Below are 17,799 nucleotides of genomic sequence, written 5' to 3' on the forward strand. Positions count from 1 at the left end.
TAATTAGGTGGCTACATATAAAATGTTGATTAAACAAAAACCCTGCAAACTACAAGTCTAAAATCATACAAAGGAATGAACATACTACCTTCCTGAACAATTAGTCACCACTAAACTCAATTGTTGTCCAAACAAATCTACATGCCAATCCGATGAAGATGTTACATATTATTATGTGTTACATATTACAAACAAGCCTTTTAACGCAAACTAGTTTGAGCAGGCTATAAATTAGGGGTGGCATGAAAACAGATTCATGGTTATCGATGGTAATTCCGAATTGGATTGAAAAGAGATACTGATTGTCCATGTATATTACAGTTTCCCTAAAAACTAATACGTCAATCATGCTTATCATAATTCTGATAATGATTAAAACTTTTTAAACGGTTTAGGAGGTTTTATGCATCAGAGAAAACTTCGGCAACGTATGAGTTATGCACTGTTCCGTATAGAATATGTTATTACCTAACATATATGCATTAAGCAGATAAACAAGGCACCAATTGTTTAAGTTACCTTAGTCAACTTACAAACGGAAATGCCAATTTACATAACCAAATGTAACAGCTAACAGGATATAAAGTGCATATATATAACGAACACTGGGTTGGGATATATGTAGTCACAAGTCTAGAGAGAGATAAATTGTTATATACCTGCTGAAGCAAAGCAATCCTCTGATTAGTAACTGCCATAACAACTGCACAAAAAGGAAACCTAGAAGTTTTCAAACTATTACTCATCTTAAACCTTCACTAGTCCAAATACTCCCACCTTAAGCAACAAAATTCTCATTCACAAACTCGGATAAAACCTCAGAACACAAACTCTCTTCACAAAACTCCGGTGTATCTTGATGATCTGGCGAATGCAGGTACACAAACAACTTAAACTCACTTCCAACACGAAATCCATAGCTTACGTCACTGCATTCGACACCGAAACTAATGACGCGGATGATGATCTTTCGGAGAGTGAAACCGATCATACTAAACGAATACGATAACACACCGCCAACGAGCCATAAACCGAGTCCTGCAGCACCGGTAACTAACCCTAGGCTAGCCGAAGCGATTGAAAATGGTAACGTGATGAGCTTCCATGCTAAACCTGGTGGACCGGCACCGTCGGTAGCTATTAAGCCTGATTGCGTTTCGAATTGTTCGACGGTTGTGCCGGTGACTGTTTCGGAGTGATCGGAATGTGAAGTTGAGGACCTGTAATTGCTTGAAATTGAGCTACTTTATCACCGTATGTATTTCGGTACATATCTGTATGTATGTTGGATACTTTAACTCAATTTAGCAAAGACTGACTGATTGATTGATAGAGAAATTGTGGACTTGGGGTTTGAGAAGTGAAGTTAAAGAAGGGGGATTTTACTACAGAAACTTCTGAACATACGCGTATACCAAATCTATATTAATCTTTTAACAAAATTATCAACTTGACACGTGCTACTTTGTTAGAGGTCCTCACTCCAATTTATCTACATTTTAATTTAACAAAGTGAAGTGAAGTGAAGTGAAGTGAAGTGAAGGGGGATTGTGAATTTTTTTCCCTTGAATAAATGACACTGGATTTAGAACCTAGGTTTTAATTTATTGGTCATCAAGAGGGAAGAAATGACGGCTTATCGGCAATCGAGAGAGAAAATATGTTCGTGAAGACTTTCGCGACTTTTGATAATACTATTACACGTTTGTTCGGGGAGAGCGGGTCGGGTGATTGATACGCTAATGTGTTATCTTACAAGATTGAGAATCGGTCTGGGAAGAATTTTTCGAAAGAGACTGTTAATGAAAAATTGAAAAGGGCGAGACCTCGAGGTTGATTGTTTCGGTCCTTCTTTCTTCGCTTGATTTCTTCCTTGGATTTTCATTTTATTCTCGGTGTTTGTTTGTTTAGTTTGTTTGTAGCTTTTCGGAATGCTCGAGATGCTTGTTTATAGCTTGTTTTTGTTTAGATGTTTGCTATCTAGATAGTGGCGGAACTTGAACTCAAATACAGATAGGGCGGGTGCAAAAACTTTAATAAATTTTTTCATTGACAGCTAGACAAACACTAATAAAAACCTCATTTTTTAGTAAAAAGAGATTTTTTTTACTGTAATTTTATTTTGAAATTCGGATGGGGTGGATGTTTGCATTGTCTATACAATGCTACGCCCTTGTATTTAGGTGCGAGCTTCCTCGTTTTTTTCCCCATGTCCTTTTGTATTTCCTTTTAGGACGTTTTCTTTTAAAAAAAGATCTCGTTTTTATATGAGTATTCGGTTTTTCAACAACAACAAAAAACATGTAAGGTTTTTCTATTCGGGTTATAGGGAGATATATGATATACTTTTACTCGAATTAAACGATAGATGATGATAACACGGAATTTTTTACTTTTACTCACATATATGCGATATGAATCATGCGATAACTAAGGATAGTAGGTATACACAATCTAATCGAGTATACCATAACATTTCACTTTTCTTGAACACGTCAAATTGCTATTACAAAAATAGAATTAGAATCTACAAAGATATAAGTTTTATTTTTCGGGTTAGAAGAGATGTATTACATATTTTTACTCAGGTGTATGCGATATAAAACTAGACGATAGATAGCTAGGGTAGTATGGGATTTTTTTATAGTTTTACTCAGTATAAGCGATATTGAATCAAATGATTAACTAAGAGTACTAGATAAACGCAATCTTCGTGATTCCCGTGTAATGGGTTGGGCCTCCTTGGCCCGTTTCGTGCTTATAATATTTCTGGCCTTTCGAAAAAAGAAAAAAAAAACACGCAATCTAATGGGATTATCACCAAAATACCCTTTTTTTTTAAGCTTGTTGACTGACAGCCCTAAAAGAAAAAAGTTTGACAATTTGCCCTTGCAAGGCGCAAGACACCTTGCGTCTTTGCGACCTTGCGTCTTTGCGATCTTGCGACCATGCGACCTTGCGTTACTGACAAACGCAACAAAGAGACTTGCGTCCTTGCGTATTGCGTCTTGCGTCTTGCGACTTGCACCTTTGCGCCTTGCGTCTTATCCAGATAAGATTTTCATGATTTCGTGGATAAGATTTTGTACGATTTTTGTACTATTACGGATAACTTTTTCAATTCATATAAGGTATTACCAGCTCTATTTTCACTTCATTTCCACAATTTCAACATAAATCATATAATTTCAAGCGTCATTAAGGTAACTTTCTTTATTTTAAATAATGAGTTTTAGTGATAATGAAACCTTTGTTATTCATATATGTTGTGGTGGTTCTTTTCAATTTATTAATAACTTACCTATGTATTTGCCTCTAGATTGTTTTAGAACACGATTAAAACTCCCAGTTGCTCCCCAAAAACTAATTACTCGAAGAATATTGTTAAAAAATGTTCTTAGAAAAATTAATTTGCCACCTAATGCTCCTGTTTCAATGAGATATGTTGTCGATAATCTTGTTTTTGATATTACTGATGATTATGAAGACTTTCGTGATTTTCTACAACATGCAATATCAAATGCTCCTATTAATATTTACATTGTCGACAAAGTTACAATGCATCAACTCCCAGAAAACTTACAGTCAGTGCAAATCCTACCAATACACAATGTCCATCAAAACCTACCAACACACGATGTCCAACAAAACCTACCAACAAACGAGGAGAGCACAAACCTTCAGACACCCAATTTGGAAGAAGCACGACCTGAAGTACCACCTCCAAACACAGAAGAGTTTGATTTCTTCAACTATGGAGTTGAGAACGTATGTAAAATTAAAAAAACAGATCACCCTTTTGAATCAGTTGTCGCGTCTAGTGCTTCGGAGGAAGAAAATGACAGAGAAGATCAAGATGAAGATGAAAATGAAGAAGAGGAAGAAAAAAAGGATGTATTCTGGAATATGCCACTTTTATTGAGTGAGCATGACCAAGAGACTGAATCTACGAGCCAAATAACAACCAGTTATAGAGTATCCGATTTGATTAAAGTTCGACAAACTTTTTTAAACAAGGATGATTTTGTAAACCATCTATACACAAAATGTCTTGAAGAAAACTTCCAAATTAAGCCTGTAAAGTCTGACAAATCTCGATTCACTGCTAAATGCATGTTGCCAAATTGTGAGTGGAAATGTAGTGCATACAAAATACGCCACACTGACAACTTCATCGTAAAGAAATTGCATGACGTACACACATGCTCACGTACCCAAATTATGGGAAATAATAAACATGCTTCCAAAAAGGTGTTAGGAAGTATTCTGATGGAATCGTTCAAAGCTGCAAATCGAGACTATAATCCAAAAGATATACGTGATGATGTTGGCAACCGTTTTCGGGTGAGCATTTCTTACAATCAAGCATGGAGAGCCAAGTGTCATGCAATAGAGATGCTTCGTGGCAGTATGGATGACTCGTTCCGAATGCTTCCCATTTATCTTCATAACATTAAGATTCATAACCCAGGAAGCATGACAAATGTGGTGACTGACAATGAAAATAGATTCGTGATGTGTTACATGTCCTTTGGCGCAGTTGTAAGTATCACTCATCCTACAATTGTTTTATCTTAAACTAATAGCAATCTCATTTGATTTGTTTGCGTGCAGATTCGATCATTTGTCCAAAATGTTCGCCCTATTATCATCGTTGATGGTGCACATTTGAAAGCTGGATACTTGGGTACAAATTTAGTCGTTGTTGCAATGGATGCCAATAACGGAATTTTGCCATTGGCTTATGGAATTGGTGAAGGCGAGACAAACGAGGTTTGGTCATGGTTTTTTGGCAATCTAAGAGATCATTTAGAAAGTTGTGGTATGAGTAATCGTATGTCAGAGATTACCTTTATTTCTGATCGTGCTCCTTCAATAGCACATGGTATTTCAAATGTGTTTCCTGAAGCCTTTCACTCTTTTTGCGCACGTCATCTATTCATGAACATAAAAACGATGTCCAACAAATTCAAATATTTTGAATGGCACTATTGGAAAATGGTTAAGGCTTATCGTTTGTCAGATTTTCAAGATCATGTTAGTGTATTTCAACGAAGATTAAAAGCGTCTCACAAGTATCTAAATGACGTTGGTTTCAACAAATGGTCCAGAAGTCATGCTGGTCATGTTAGGTATGCATACCTTACTAGCAACAGTGTAGAGTCTATTAACGCTCTATCCAAACATGCTCGCAAACTACCAGTTTGCATGTTATTGGAATTTTTTCGCGCTTCTATACAGGATTGGTTTTTCAAACATCACAACAAAGCAGTTAGTCTCACTTCAACGGTTACTCCATATGTTGAACGTAAATTAGGTAAGAGGACGAACAAATCAAGAAGATGGCAAGCATTTCCATCGACAAACAATCTAATAGAGGTGCGTGATGGAAGGAAAAACGGCCTCGTTAATCTAGAAGATAGAACATGTACATGTGGGCAATGGCAATTATCAGGCATACCTTGCGGACATGTATTGGCAGCAGCACGACTCTTCGGAGTGGAAGATGTTACATGTTATGTATCACATTGGTTCTTGTCTCAAACTTATATAAATACATATTCCGAACACATCCTTCCTTTGCCCCATCGATCCGAATGGTCCGATCCAGGGCCCAAGATCTTGAAAATCGTAAAGCCCCCAATTCAAAAGAAAAGAGCACCTGGACGCCCAAAAAGTACCGATCGGATTCCATCTCAAGGTGAAGAAACTGAAAAGAAAGTAAGAACATGTACTCGTTGCAAGCAAGCAGGTCATAACCGAACAACATGTAGCGCTTCTTATGACCTAACCGGTGAATCTACTTCTCAGAGGGTTAAAAAAACAGCCTCAAAATCAAAGTCAAAGTCGAAAGAGAAAGTCGAACCTTCGCAAGCTTATCAGTCTCAATTTTATCAAACGTACGATTTAGACCAGAATTAGGGGACCAGAATTAGTTGCTTGTTTATCAGTCTCAGTTTGTTGTTTATCAGTCTCAGTTAGTTGTTTAAATATGTGTCATAAATTGACCTACATAGAGACGCAAGAACGCAAGAAAAATCTTGCGTATGTCATCAAACACACGCAAATACGCAAACAATAACTTGCGTCTGTCTTTAAAAAAGACGCAACTTTTCAAACAATACCTTGCGTATGTCATGAAACATACGCAAGCACGCAAACATCAACTTGCGTATATCTTTTAAATACGCAAGAACGCAAACAAAACCTTGCGTTCCTTCAAACATACGCAAGAACGCAAACAAAACCTTGCGTAAGCCATTTAAAGAGACGCAAGGACGCAAACAACACCTTGCTTCTGTCAAAAAACCAGAAGCAAGGACGCAAAAAAGTCCTTGCGTCTGTCCCAGATTATTTACATACAAAAATTACATGTTTTACCTAAAAACTGTATAATAATTACATCTACAAGTTAACTAATTAACAACCTTTGGGTCCTCTGGGTCCTCTGGTGGTGGTTCCTGTGTATCAAAGCGTGCACGGAAGAATGTTCTTGCCATTCGAATTCTATAGTCCTTAGCAGCCTTTTTAGGGTCTCCAATGTTGTCAATCTGATCCCAACCAAAAACTATCCTCTCCATATGAAGGCAGACCCAAACACCACAATCACCATGACCACCACTCTGCATTGGCACATACGGTGCATCCTCGATCATCAACTCTACATCTTCTCTGTTCTCATAATAGTCAACAATTTGTGAGTCCTGCTTCTTGTTAAAGTAATCAATAGCCTTCAAATATAACGGCAAGTTGTCTGATAAGTTTTTGAAGACAGCCTCGAGTTGACCTTTTTTCAAACAACCCTTTAAACTATCATAGACTAATACTCTCTGTTCATCTAAGTTCAAAGTGAGTAATATAAAATGTTCAGGATCTGAAAAATGTACTGGAATCAAAATCTGCAACAAAAGAAACATAAAAAGTCAAGAAGGCAGGACGCAAGGTTGACCTTGCGAGACACGCAAGGACGCAAGGTAGACCTTGCGTCAGGAGCAAGGACGCAAGGTCTACCTTGCGGGTGGACGCATGGACGCAAATTTTACTTTGCGTCCATAATGAAGACGCAAGGTTAATCTTGCGAGGGTCGCAAGGACGCAAGAGAGTGTTTGCGAACGGACGCAAGGGCGCAAGATTTGTCTTGCGCCTATTACAGTTTACTCAAAATGTATAGTTTATATAAAAAAAAAAGGACTAACCTTATCACATTCAGCCCAGGATGGATAAAGGTCATCACTACCATCCCCAAGACCAATCAAATACATATAATCTGGGGGATTGAATTTAATGATCCCCTCTGCTTCAGGATTAGATGTATCCCCCTTCTCCTCCTCATTTTGAGTGTCATCATCATAAAAGGACTTGAATTTCTCCAGTTGATTGAGGAAACCCAATGGCATAATCGTCCATCGAGAACTACATGTATAATCTGCAATCGGAAACTGAGGACTCGAGGACATCTGGCTAGCTCGGGGCAGAAACCTCTGCCGAAATCTCAACAGGAAGGTAGCCCATCCATCAATATGCTATAATCAGATCAAGTTGATTATGAATGTTATAAAGCTAAAAACAAAACAAAACAAAACATGCATAAGTTTATAATTATTAACAAACTTACTATGTTTTCCAAATAACCAGAAAATGCAATTCCCAATAAACGTTTCCAAAACTCAGTATCAAGGAAGAGGAAGGTTTCATTTTGGAAAATGAACATGCAACGCGTATCTTGCTTATTGAGGATTAGTGATTTCAAATCTTTTGCTGGCCCCACATGCTTCCTTTGATCTCTCCATGCACTTGGTGGTGGTGGTTGCAAAGTTCCTTGATCGTTTATAAATTTATCAACCATTGACCAAATTTCCTCCTCACCAACCCAATCCTTTTCCTTCCTTTTTCTCTTCCTTTCCTTTTTCTGAAAAAAAAAACAATTAGTAATAAAGACGCAAAGACGCAAGAATTGTCTTGCGTCGGTGTAATGCAAACGCAAAGACGCAAGAATTGTCTTGCGTCGGTGTAATGCAAACGCAAATACGCAATACAGTTCTTGCGTCCATCAGTGAAGTATACGCAAAGACGCAAGGTAATCCTTGCGTCCAACAATGAAGAAGACGCAAAGACGCAAGGTGATCCTTGCGTCATTCACTAACATCATGCTGGTCTGCTTGTTTTTCTGCTTCATTAACCAATGGCAAATCAACTCCTTGCTCAATCTCCTCAGACACCAGAGCCACGTTCTCATCTTGTTTATCAACAGCTTTTTCAGCCCCTTTTTCAGTAGGCTTTTCAGTTTCCATTGGCAACACATTCTCAGCTTCTTTAGTCCCTTGATGAGAAACTTTCAGCCTTTTTACTCTAGAAGCTACTTCGTCAGACAACTGTATATAATATATGAGTCAGCAAACATACGCAAGGACGCAAGATATATCTTGCGTATACCAAGACGCAAAACGCAAGGTCTTATAAACATCAGGCGCAAGGACGCAAGGAAAACCTTGCGCCTGGTGAATGTTATAGATATACCTTCTCCAATGGTTTTCTGTAGCCCGGTGTTGTGAAAGGGGAATTTAAAAAATGAGTGGGCCTTCTTTCTCTTTTCCCACGTCTAACAACCCTCGGAGATGTATCATTGTCAGAGAAAGATCGAGGATCCACATATGCATCCTCGTTATCAGCATACTATAATGAACAAAACGCAAAAAAAAAAAAAAAAAAAAAGTAGCCATACGCAAGGTCGCAAGTAAGTCCTTGCGTCTGAGTTAGGGACGCAAGTACAACCTGCGCCTAAATTACAAAAAGACGCAAGGACGCAAGATGGTACTTGCGTCTGATATAACTTCAGGCGCAAGGACGCAAGTAAAACCTTGCGCCATCATAACAGGCAAGACGCAAGGTCGCAAAAAAAACTTGCGCCAATTTACCTGATGTTCCTGGTGTTCCTGTTCTTTCAAACGTTTTTCATGATCATCAAGCTTCTTTTTACAATCAGCCAACTCCTTTTCTTGATCATCCACCCTCTTAGTCAACATATTAACCATACGCAACAATTCCTGCAATTTGTTGCCTTTTTGTGTTGGATGAGGGTCCAAGGTCTGCTCTGACTCCTCCTGCAATAATTCCTTCAAACTGCCACCCAACTCCTCTTCAACTTGATTATCATCTTGTGTATTTTTCTCGTCTTCAACAACATCTCCTTGAAAGTAAGAGGAACTCTGGATCCACCATTGACAACCTCTCTCTGTCTCAGATGGGTGCAGGGAACGAAAAGGTCTTTTTCTCTTCGGACAATCATCCTGAAATGAAGTTATATTAGTAAAAACAAAAGGACGCAAGGACGCAAAAGTAATTTTGCGTCTAGACGCAAGAACGCAAAGATCATCTTGCGATTAGACGCAAGGACGCAAGAGTAAACTTGCGATACACGCAAGGACGCAAGCATGATTCTTGCGCCTGTAACAAGTATAACCCACGGTTCACACGCAAGGACGCAAGGATATCCTTGCGACACACGCAAGGACGCAAGGTGTATCTTGCGTCCTCATGCGACACATAAAACTGCTCTGTTAAAACAGAAACTGCTGTATATACACTATATAAAAAGCTCTTGGAGATATTAACTAACCATTATATGTAGAAGTTTTAGGTAGTCAGACACTGTAAAGGTTTCAGCAGATGAACGCTTCCAAAATAATGCTCTTGGTACTCCATCCTTATCAGTTTTGGTTGCAAAACTCTTAATGGTACGACGGTATGCCTCGAGGATCCAAATCTTAAATGCCCACATAAAACCAGCCAATGTGTAAGCCTTTCCACCCCCACTCTCTAATTGGCATTCTCGAACCTCAAAACCTTCGCTCACCGCTGAGTAAGTAGCATCCCAAATACGAGACCCCCATGGGTACACGTTCACCTTATTGAAATCTTCAACCAACCATAGAAACTGTTTACTAACCACATGTTGCCCCTGCTTCCCCATAAACGCTCTCTCTACGATCAAAATTATAGCTAGTCGAACAATATCATCGTCACTAACCTTGGGAACCTTTACATCACCTTGTTTTTTGATAAGGATGTTTTGTATATCACTAACCAAAATGTTGCTGGCATCGGGACGTTCTGGAAAACAACGTCGTCTAATGGGTGCGGTCTTAGATTCATAATTTCGAGGGATGTAATGTGCCATGTCCGTCTGGCTACCAAACATAAAGCCGGTGACTAAACAAAATTCACGCCGACCAAATCTAATCATAAAATTAGGAGAAAAATGAAACCATATATCTTGTTGCTCTTCAGGGTACTTACTAGCATCTAATTTTTCTGAACGCTCACATTTCCGTTGGAGCATGGCATGTACTAGGCCAGGATCATTACCCGTGTATGAAAGATCTAACCAGGGACCAAAGCATGTACTTCTAAATAATTTTTCTTGTCTCTCAGTCAACATTTTCTTGACCTGAGGAATCACGGTCAACATATTCTTCATGGTCAATTTACATTCCACATAGCCCTGTAAAAGTCAGAAGAACAACAGAAGAAAATCACATAGACGCAAGCAAGCAAGACAGAGATTGCGTACAAGGCCGCAAGGACGCAAGGTTAACCTTGCGTAACAGATGTGCAAGACGCAAGGATGCAAGGTTAACCTTGCGTAACTTATGATCAAGACGCAAGGACGCAAGGGTTACCTTGCGTGCACATGCAAAGGTAAAATTATAGCAAACGTAAGGTCGCAAATATCACCTTGCGTACATTGTGAGGCATACGCAAGGACGCAAGGATTGTCTTGCGTCTACATAGCAACAGAGTTACACAACTTGAATCTAGCAAAAATTCCTGGGTATCGTACGCAATCTCAATAATATACAATCAAAAACACAAAATACAAACAAATTTCGTTGACACATTTTTTCGAACAGTTGGCGTGCAAAGAGTGCAAAAACTTTGTTTTAGCACATAAATCTAAACACTATGAAGTAGATCGAATAATATAACATAGATCTAAGAAATCTAACCTGTTCTTGAGACATAGTGAACGATGATGGTGATTCGATGATGTTGGTGGCGTAGAAGCTCGCTTGTACTCGGGAAGATCGAAGATGGAAGGATGAAGAAGATCTAGTAACGATGAAGATGTGAGGAGGATGACGTGAGGATGATGATGAAGATTTTGCGAGTGATTTGCGAGTGTTTGGATCTTGCGAATGACGAGCGAAAGGGCACCAGAGAGGAGTTTGCGTATGTGTGTGGAAACAGTGAACGCAAACTGATCATTTAACTAGTTCTTTTACAGCTACACGCAAGGTCGCAACGTCGCAAAGACGCAAAGACGCAAGGTCGCAAGGTCGCAAGGACGCAAGCTGTCTTGCGCCTTGCGAGGGCAAATTGTCAAACTTTTTTTTTTAGGGCTGTCAGTCAACAAGCTTAAAAAAAAGGGCATTTTGGTGATAATCCCAATCTAATCGAGTATGCTGTACCTTAACATTTCACCTTTTTTAACCACTTCAAGTTGTTGCTATTACAGAAATAGAATATATGGGCCAAGGAATTAGGTCAAGCAGATCAGCAGAAATGTTCATTGACTCAATTCACAATATGATGTCTTTAATTAGAAATTTAACAACAACAAAACCAATACTACATGTGTGTTGTATGAGCGAGGTGAGATGTCAACAATCCTTCCTCTATCTTTGAATAAAGAGAAGTTGTTTCTCCACTGAGAGTGATACACTACAAGAAGTAGAAAAGTCCTCTCTCTCTCTCTCTCTCTCTCTCTCTCTCTCTCGGAAAATTGCTTCCGAATTAACCTCCGGTAGAAAATTTTTTAAAATAAAATAAAATATAAAAAATAAAACATGAGATGCCATGAAAATGGTAGGATCAAATTTTCATGGGTTTTAAATCCTGCACATTCAATTTAGGCTTTAAGTGACGGTCATGTCATCAATAAATCGATGCTTGTTGTTGACTAAATTTCGTTTTACTTATATTAGACTAACAGATAGATTAGACCGTGGTGTGCACATAACCACAAAACACCAAACGACAAAGTTGTGATATACTTGTTGTAAATCAGTGACTAAATGCTCCCCACATTATTAATAACAAACTAATTCTCTGATTAAAGAAAACGGAGTACAATCTAATGTCATAAGTGTCGAACAAGAATTCTTAAAAGATAGAACCATAAGAATATAAGATAAAAACTCTAGGACAAGTATATATATACACCATACAACCTGTTATTTTGACACAAACAAGCACACTGTGCACTAACATAATGGCTCACATGACCTCTTCGATTATAACCTTCCCCTTATTTGCCCCATATAAACCATCGCCGCATTCTTTTCGGCCATCACCAAATCCGCCAATGATGACCAAGCCTCTGGTGGGTGTTCATGCACCCAACACATCAAATTATAAATTTTTCTCTCACAAAACTTTAACTTCCCTTTCATTTCCATCTTTTTCACATTGTGGTCCTTTTCCATCTTCACTTCTTTTAACCCTGCTTTCATCATCCTGTACAGATCACAAAGCCCGCAAATCAAAGCATCACTTCACTTCTTTTTCTTCATATGCTTCTCTTGATCATCATCTAAAAGATTTAAGAATAAACGTACTTAACAATTATGTAAATAAAAATAATTCTTAACCTTCAAAAGGCACACAATGGCTAGACATCTTTTTGCTTCCGCATAAGAAGATTCATTTGCCTGTAGAATTATACTATATGTTTCTTTGTTTACAACTCTTTGTTCTTCTTCACTATATTGTCTGCTGCCTTCTGGTAGCTTCTTAGCGTATTGGGACATCGTCTCCCAACTTCCAATCACAAAAATCTAATCCTGAGCCCGAATCATTGTTGGCTCTTCTTTCTCATTAAGCATATCGTGAATGAAAGTCTTGAATAGGGAAAAAAACACCCACATTCGGATGTAAAGAAAAGAATCGCCTGATACGCACTTTTAGTATCATCCTTGATTGAGCGACAATGTCTAAGACTGTCCACGGCAACCCTTAGAACGCTAGCCGAAAAATTAATTCCACCCATAGTTGTGTATAGAACATCGTAGTGAAGTTCGCTGAAATGTACTCCTTTGTAAATCTCCGTCAGCAAAGAACCACACTCTTGAGCTTTAAAATTACCATATTCGTTAGAGAATCCCAGCACGTACAAATTGTGAATCTGCACATACAATTGTACCAATTGTTTTCCATTATTTTTTAAAAACCAATTCCATTAGTTTTTCATGTGGATAAAATCTTTGATTTAAAATTTCTAACCAATACAACTCAATAGAATCTTATTACAAGCTCCAAGTCATTGTGACTTATGTCGAGTCTTACTTCTATATTTCGTGGTCGGACCATTTTTTGTCTTCCTTGTATTGATCTGCGCACAAAACAAATTACATATTATATGTACTATATATTTAAATCGCATGAATATTCTAAATGTTCTGAACACTAGATTAGTCTAGTGTTGATTCTTGCAAATTTATTAGATTAGTCTAGTGTTCCGATTATTTTGAATATTCATGCGATTATAAAAAAAAAATTCACAAATCTTTTATAATCGCATGAATATTCAAAATAATCGGAACACTAGACTAATCTAATAAATTTGCAAGAATCAACACTAGACTAATCTAGTGTTCAGAACATTTAGAATATTCATGCGATTTAAATATATAGTACATATAATATGTAATATGTTTTGTGGGCAGATCACTACAAGAAAGACAAAAAATTGATCCGGCCACAAAATACAAAAGTAACTCGACATGAGTCACAATGACTTGGAGCTTTTAATAAGATTCTACTGATTTATTGAGTTGTATCGATTAGAAATTTTTAATCAAAGACTTTATCCACAAGAAAAACGTGAAAAACAAATGGAATTGGTTTTTGAAAAACTGGAAAACAATTAGTACGATTGTATGTGAAGATTCACGATTTGTACGTGTTGGGATTCTCCAACGAATATGCTAATTTTAAAGCTCAAGAGTGTGGTACTTTGTTAACGGAGATTTACAAATGAGTGCATATCAACGAATTTCATTACGACGCTCAATACACAAATAAGGGGGGAATTAATTTTTCGGCTAGCGGTCTAAGGGCTGCCGTAAAAAGTCTGAGACATTGCCGCTCAATCAAGAATGATACTAAAAGTGTGTATCAAGCTATTCTTTTCTTTACATCCGAATTTGCGCATTTTTTCCATATTAGTTTCGTTGGCGATATACTTAATGAGAAAAAAAAAGCCAACAATGATTCGGGATCATGATTGGGTTTTTGTGATTGGAAGTTGGGAGACGATGTCCAAATACGAGAACAGAGTTTTGTAAACAAAGAAACATATAGTATAATTCTACAGGCAAATAAATCTCTTATGCAGAAGCAAAAAGATGTCTAACCATTGTCTGCCTTTTTGAAGGTTACAATTATTTTTATTTACATAATAGTTAAGTACGTAGCTCGTTTATCGAAGTATTTCTAATTGCATTGTTGATTTGTTGTTAAATTTTTTAGATGGTGATCAAGAGAAGGATATGAAGAGAAAGAATGGATGGAAGGTTTTATAATTGATCGTACCAAATCCGAATAGCGAATAAGATACGAGTGCAAATATCAATCACGTTAACGGTGAGCGGTTTAAGTCTTTGAAAGCTCTCCGAATCAACAATGATTACCGGATCCAAAGTCAAGCTGCGAATCCAGTAAGGGTCAAACTCGGTCAAACACTTAGAGAGAAAAAATTCTTCTGTAGAAAGAGAAAGTTCTACTCTGACAAAGTGATTTCAACTGCCAATCAATGTAATCCAAGTGGCCTATTTATAGGTAAAAAAAGGTGAAAGGTTCTCTGACGCGTCATGTTCTGATTGGTGGGTCAACCCGTATTTTTCGGTATATAGATTTCATCTTTATTTGATGTCCGTTACTTCTGTTATCCGCAATCCGTTGATGTATTTATACTTTGTTAATTTTTATGCTTTTATTCACGTTTATGGTGTTCGGTTCTTTATTGAAGATGTGTTTTCTATACGCTAACCGGATAGCGTATCATTAATAATCATATCTTCTAATTCAATTCATACATCTTCGTCTTAGTTTTTACATGTTTAGTTTTTACATGTTTGGATTTCTAATTTGTTCCAACTCTTTTGTGTTGAAATAGGGTACAAAAGGCCAGATGAAGGTAGATTTAAACAACAAATAGAAAACTTTGAAGCTCGGAAAAGAGAAATAAGAGAAAAGACGTTCAACTAGCAGCCCACCGGGCCAGTCTCAATACGTTATGATAATTATCGTTTCGATTTGTGTTTTACATGGATCCTAGTTATATGGTTATATCGTTTTAATTTGTTTTATATGACTAATGGTTAATGATACAATACATGTTTTTCTAAGTTGCTCCATATAAAGTTAACAAGTACCACAGGCATCCCAATGATTGACCTATATTGATGTTTAGACAAGTTGAAGGTGCCGAGCAACTTGATTAAGAGAGAATTTTGGTGCATAAATCGGCGTCTTGAAGACCTGTAATTGCTTGAAATTGAGCTATTTTATCACTTGTTGTGCCACTCATATCTGTATGCATTTTAGATATTTTTAACTCAGTTCTATCAAAGATTGATTGATTGATAGAGAAATGGTGGAATTACGGTTTGAAAAGTGAAGTCAAAGAAAGGGGATTTTACTACAGAAACTTCTTAAACCTAATGACAGCAGAATCTATCTACCGTATTAATCATTTAACAAAGAGTTTTTTGCTTCTGTTGGTCCTTGTATTATACCTCATATAGCTAAAGCGTCCCTCGGGGTTTTTCTTCTTTAGAATCCTTTGTAAAAAGAATACACAAATATAGTTTAGAGTGATTTGTTGAGTTGAAACAATATATAAGAACATCCAATGAATAAACTTATTCTATTAGTAAAAATTATGTCTGTGCAAATATATTAAATGATGATTATAATATAAAGTACAGTAGCATATGAGAGCATCAGGCAATTTTTACTAACCTCTGATAATTAACCTCGACACCCTTCAGCAAAAAGATTTACACAACTTGAAAACAAGTGTAGCATATGTTTCATATCGTTCCTTAATTAATATAAGATTAATAATTAATAATTAATAATGAGGAAAATAAAATATGGATGGATGGATGGTACCTTTTGATTCCACATAATTATCTTTCTTAGAACCATCCTTGCCAACCCCATGTCGTTAGTTGCGATGCCAATAATATTTTCACTTTCATCGAACAAAACCTGCTCAAATATGAATTATGTAGCTCAGGAAATCGATTTCGAGCAAGTTTCATGAAATAATTCGTACCTACTTTCCGACTCGGATTTCTTCTTTGCCGGTAAAACTCTCCGACTATCCTTACCTGCTTCCCTATCAACGTCGGCGCCTTCAGATCTGGTGAAATTAGAGGTTGTATTTGTTGAATTTGAGTGGACAACATTTGGGGGAAAATGATGTTAATTTAGGGTTAGAAAGGGTGAAAGTAACGTGTGAAGGAAGAGAAATGGATGATTTATAGGCGAACGTTAATATTGACAAGTTGATGAGTGCTTTTCAATAATAATTTATTTATATTTATATTTATATTTATATTTATATTTTATATTGTTTATGATTTTAATTCGGAAGAACTCATTTGTAGTTATAGATGTGTTCATCGGTTTTTGATTTTTTAGTTTATTCGTTCGATTTTTCGGTTTTGAAACTTATAAAATCAAAATTGAAAATCAAACTGAAGCCAAATTTAAATATCAAAACCGAAACCAAAATTGAACAGAAAACCGAATTTGATTTCGGTTTGGTGTTGGTTAAAACCGAAAATACTAAAAATAAAAATCATAACCAGCATAATTACTTAAATATAAATTAGTAATAACAGTTTTGAATTAATTTAATTATATAGGGTATATAACATGTTTATTGTTCAATAAAAATAAAGTAATTCATCAAATATAATATAAATATAAATATTATTAATATAAATATGTTTTAATATTTTATTAATTTGAATTCGGTTTTTAATTTGGTTTTCGGTTAACCGAAATTGAAATTGTTAAAACCGAAAACCAAACCGAAAATCGAATTAAGAATTCGGTTTCGTTTTCGGTTTCGATCGATCCGAAAACCGTTTGAAAATTTGGTTGCGTTTTTTTTGTGGATTCGATTCGATATTCGGTTTATTCGCTTTGAGACCAAATGGTGCACACCCCTAGTTATAGATCTATGGATTTTAGATGTTGAAGATGAACATAAAGAAGAAAACATAAAATAAAAGAGTTGGAAAAGGAAGAGAATCAAAAAAGACGAAGAAAATAGCTAAAAAGACGATTTTACTCACACATGCATTGCACATGTCAAGATTTAACATACTTATTTAATAGAGGTTTGACTGAGGGATGTTGATTACAATTTTTTGAAAAACAAATAATTTTGAAGACAAAAAGAATTCGAGAAATGCTGTTAGCAATATGAGGTATAATACATGAACCAACAGAGCAAAGAAATCTTTAACAAAATTATCAATTTGACATGTGCTACTTTGTTACAGGTCCTCACTTCGATTGATTTACATTTTAATTTAACAAAGTGATGGGGATTGTGAATTCTTTTTCCCTTTCCCTAGGATAAATGACACTGGATTTAGAACCTTTAAACATATAAGGTTCTAATTTATGGGTCCTTAAGACAAAAGAAATTGCGGTTTATCGGCAATCGGGAGATGAAATAGTCCATGGAGGTTTTTGTGGTTTTCAATGATATGATGA

General features: G+C 36.6%; 1 protein-coding gene across 1 annotated transcript; it reads left to right on the plus strand.

Annotated features, from left to right (window-relative positions):
• Window positions 1-3,558: 3,558 nt before the first annotated feature.
• On the plus strand, window positions 3,559-6,082 carry LOC139886323 (uncharacterized). Its single transcript, XM_071870092.1, has 3 exons — window positions 3,559-4,542; window positions 4,615-4,753; window positions 5,973-6,082. The coding sequence occupies exons 1-3, from the start codon at window positions 3,559-3,561 to the stop codon at window positions 6,080-6,082; spliced, it is 1,233 nt and encodes a 410-aa protein (XP_071726193.1).
• The last annotated feature ends 11,717 nt before the right edge of the window (window positions 6,083-17,799 follow it).

This window comes from Rutidosis leptorrhynchoides, chromosome 1 (genome assembly GCF_046630445.1).
Source record: "Rutidosis leptorrhynchoides isolate AG116_Rl617_1_P2 chromosome 1, CSIRO_AGI_Rlap_v1, whole genome shotgun sequence".
Taxonomy (NCBI): domain Eukaryota; kingdom Viridiplantae; phylum Streptophyta; class Magnoliopsida; order Asterales; family Asteraceae; genus Rutidosis; species Rutidosis leptorrhynchoides.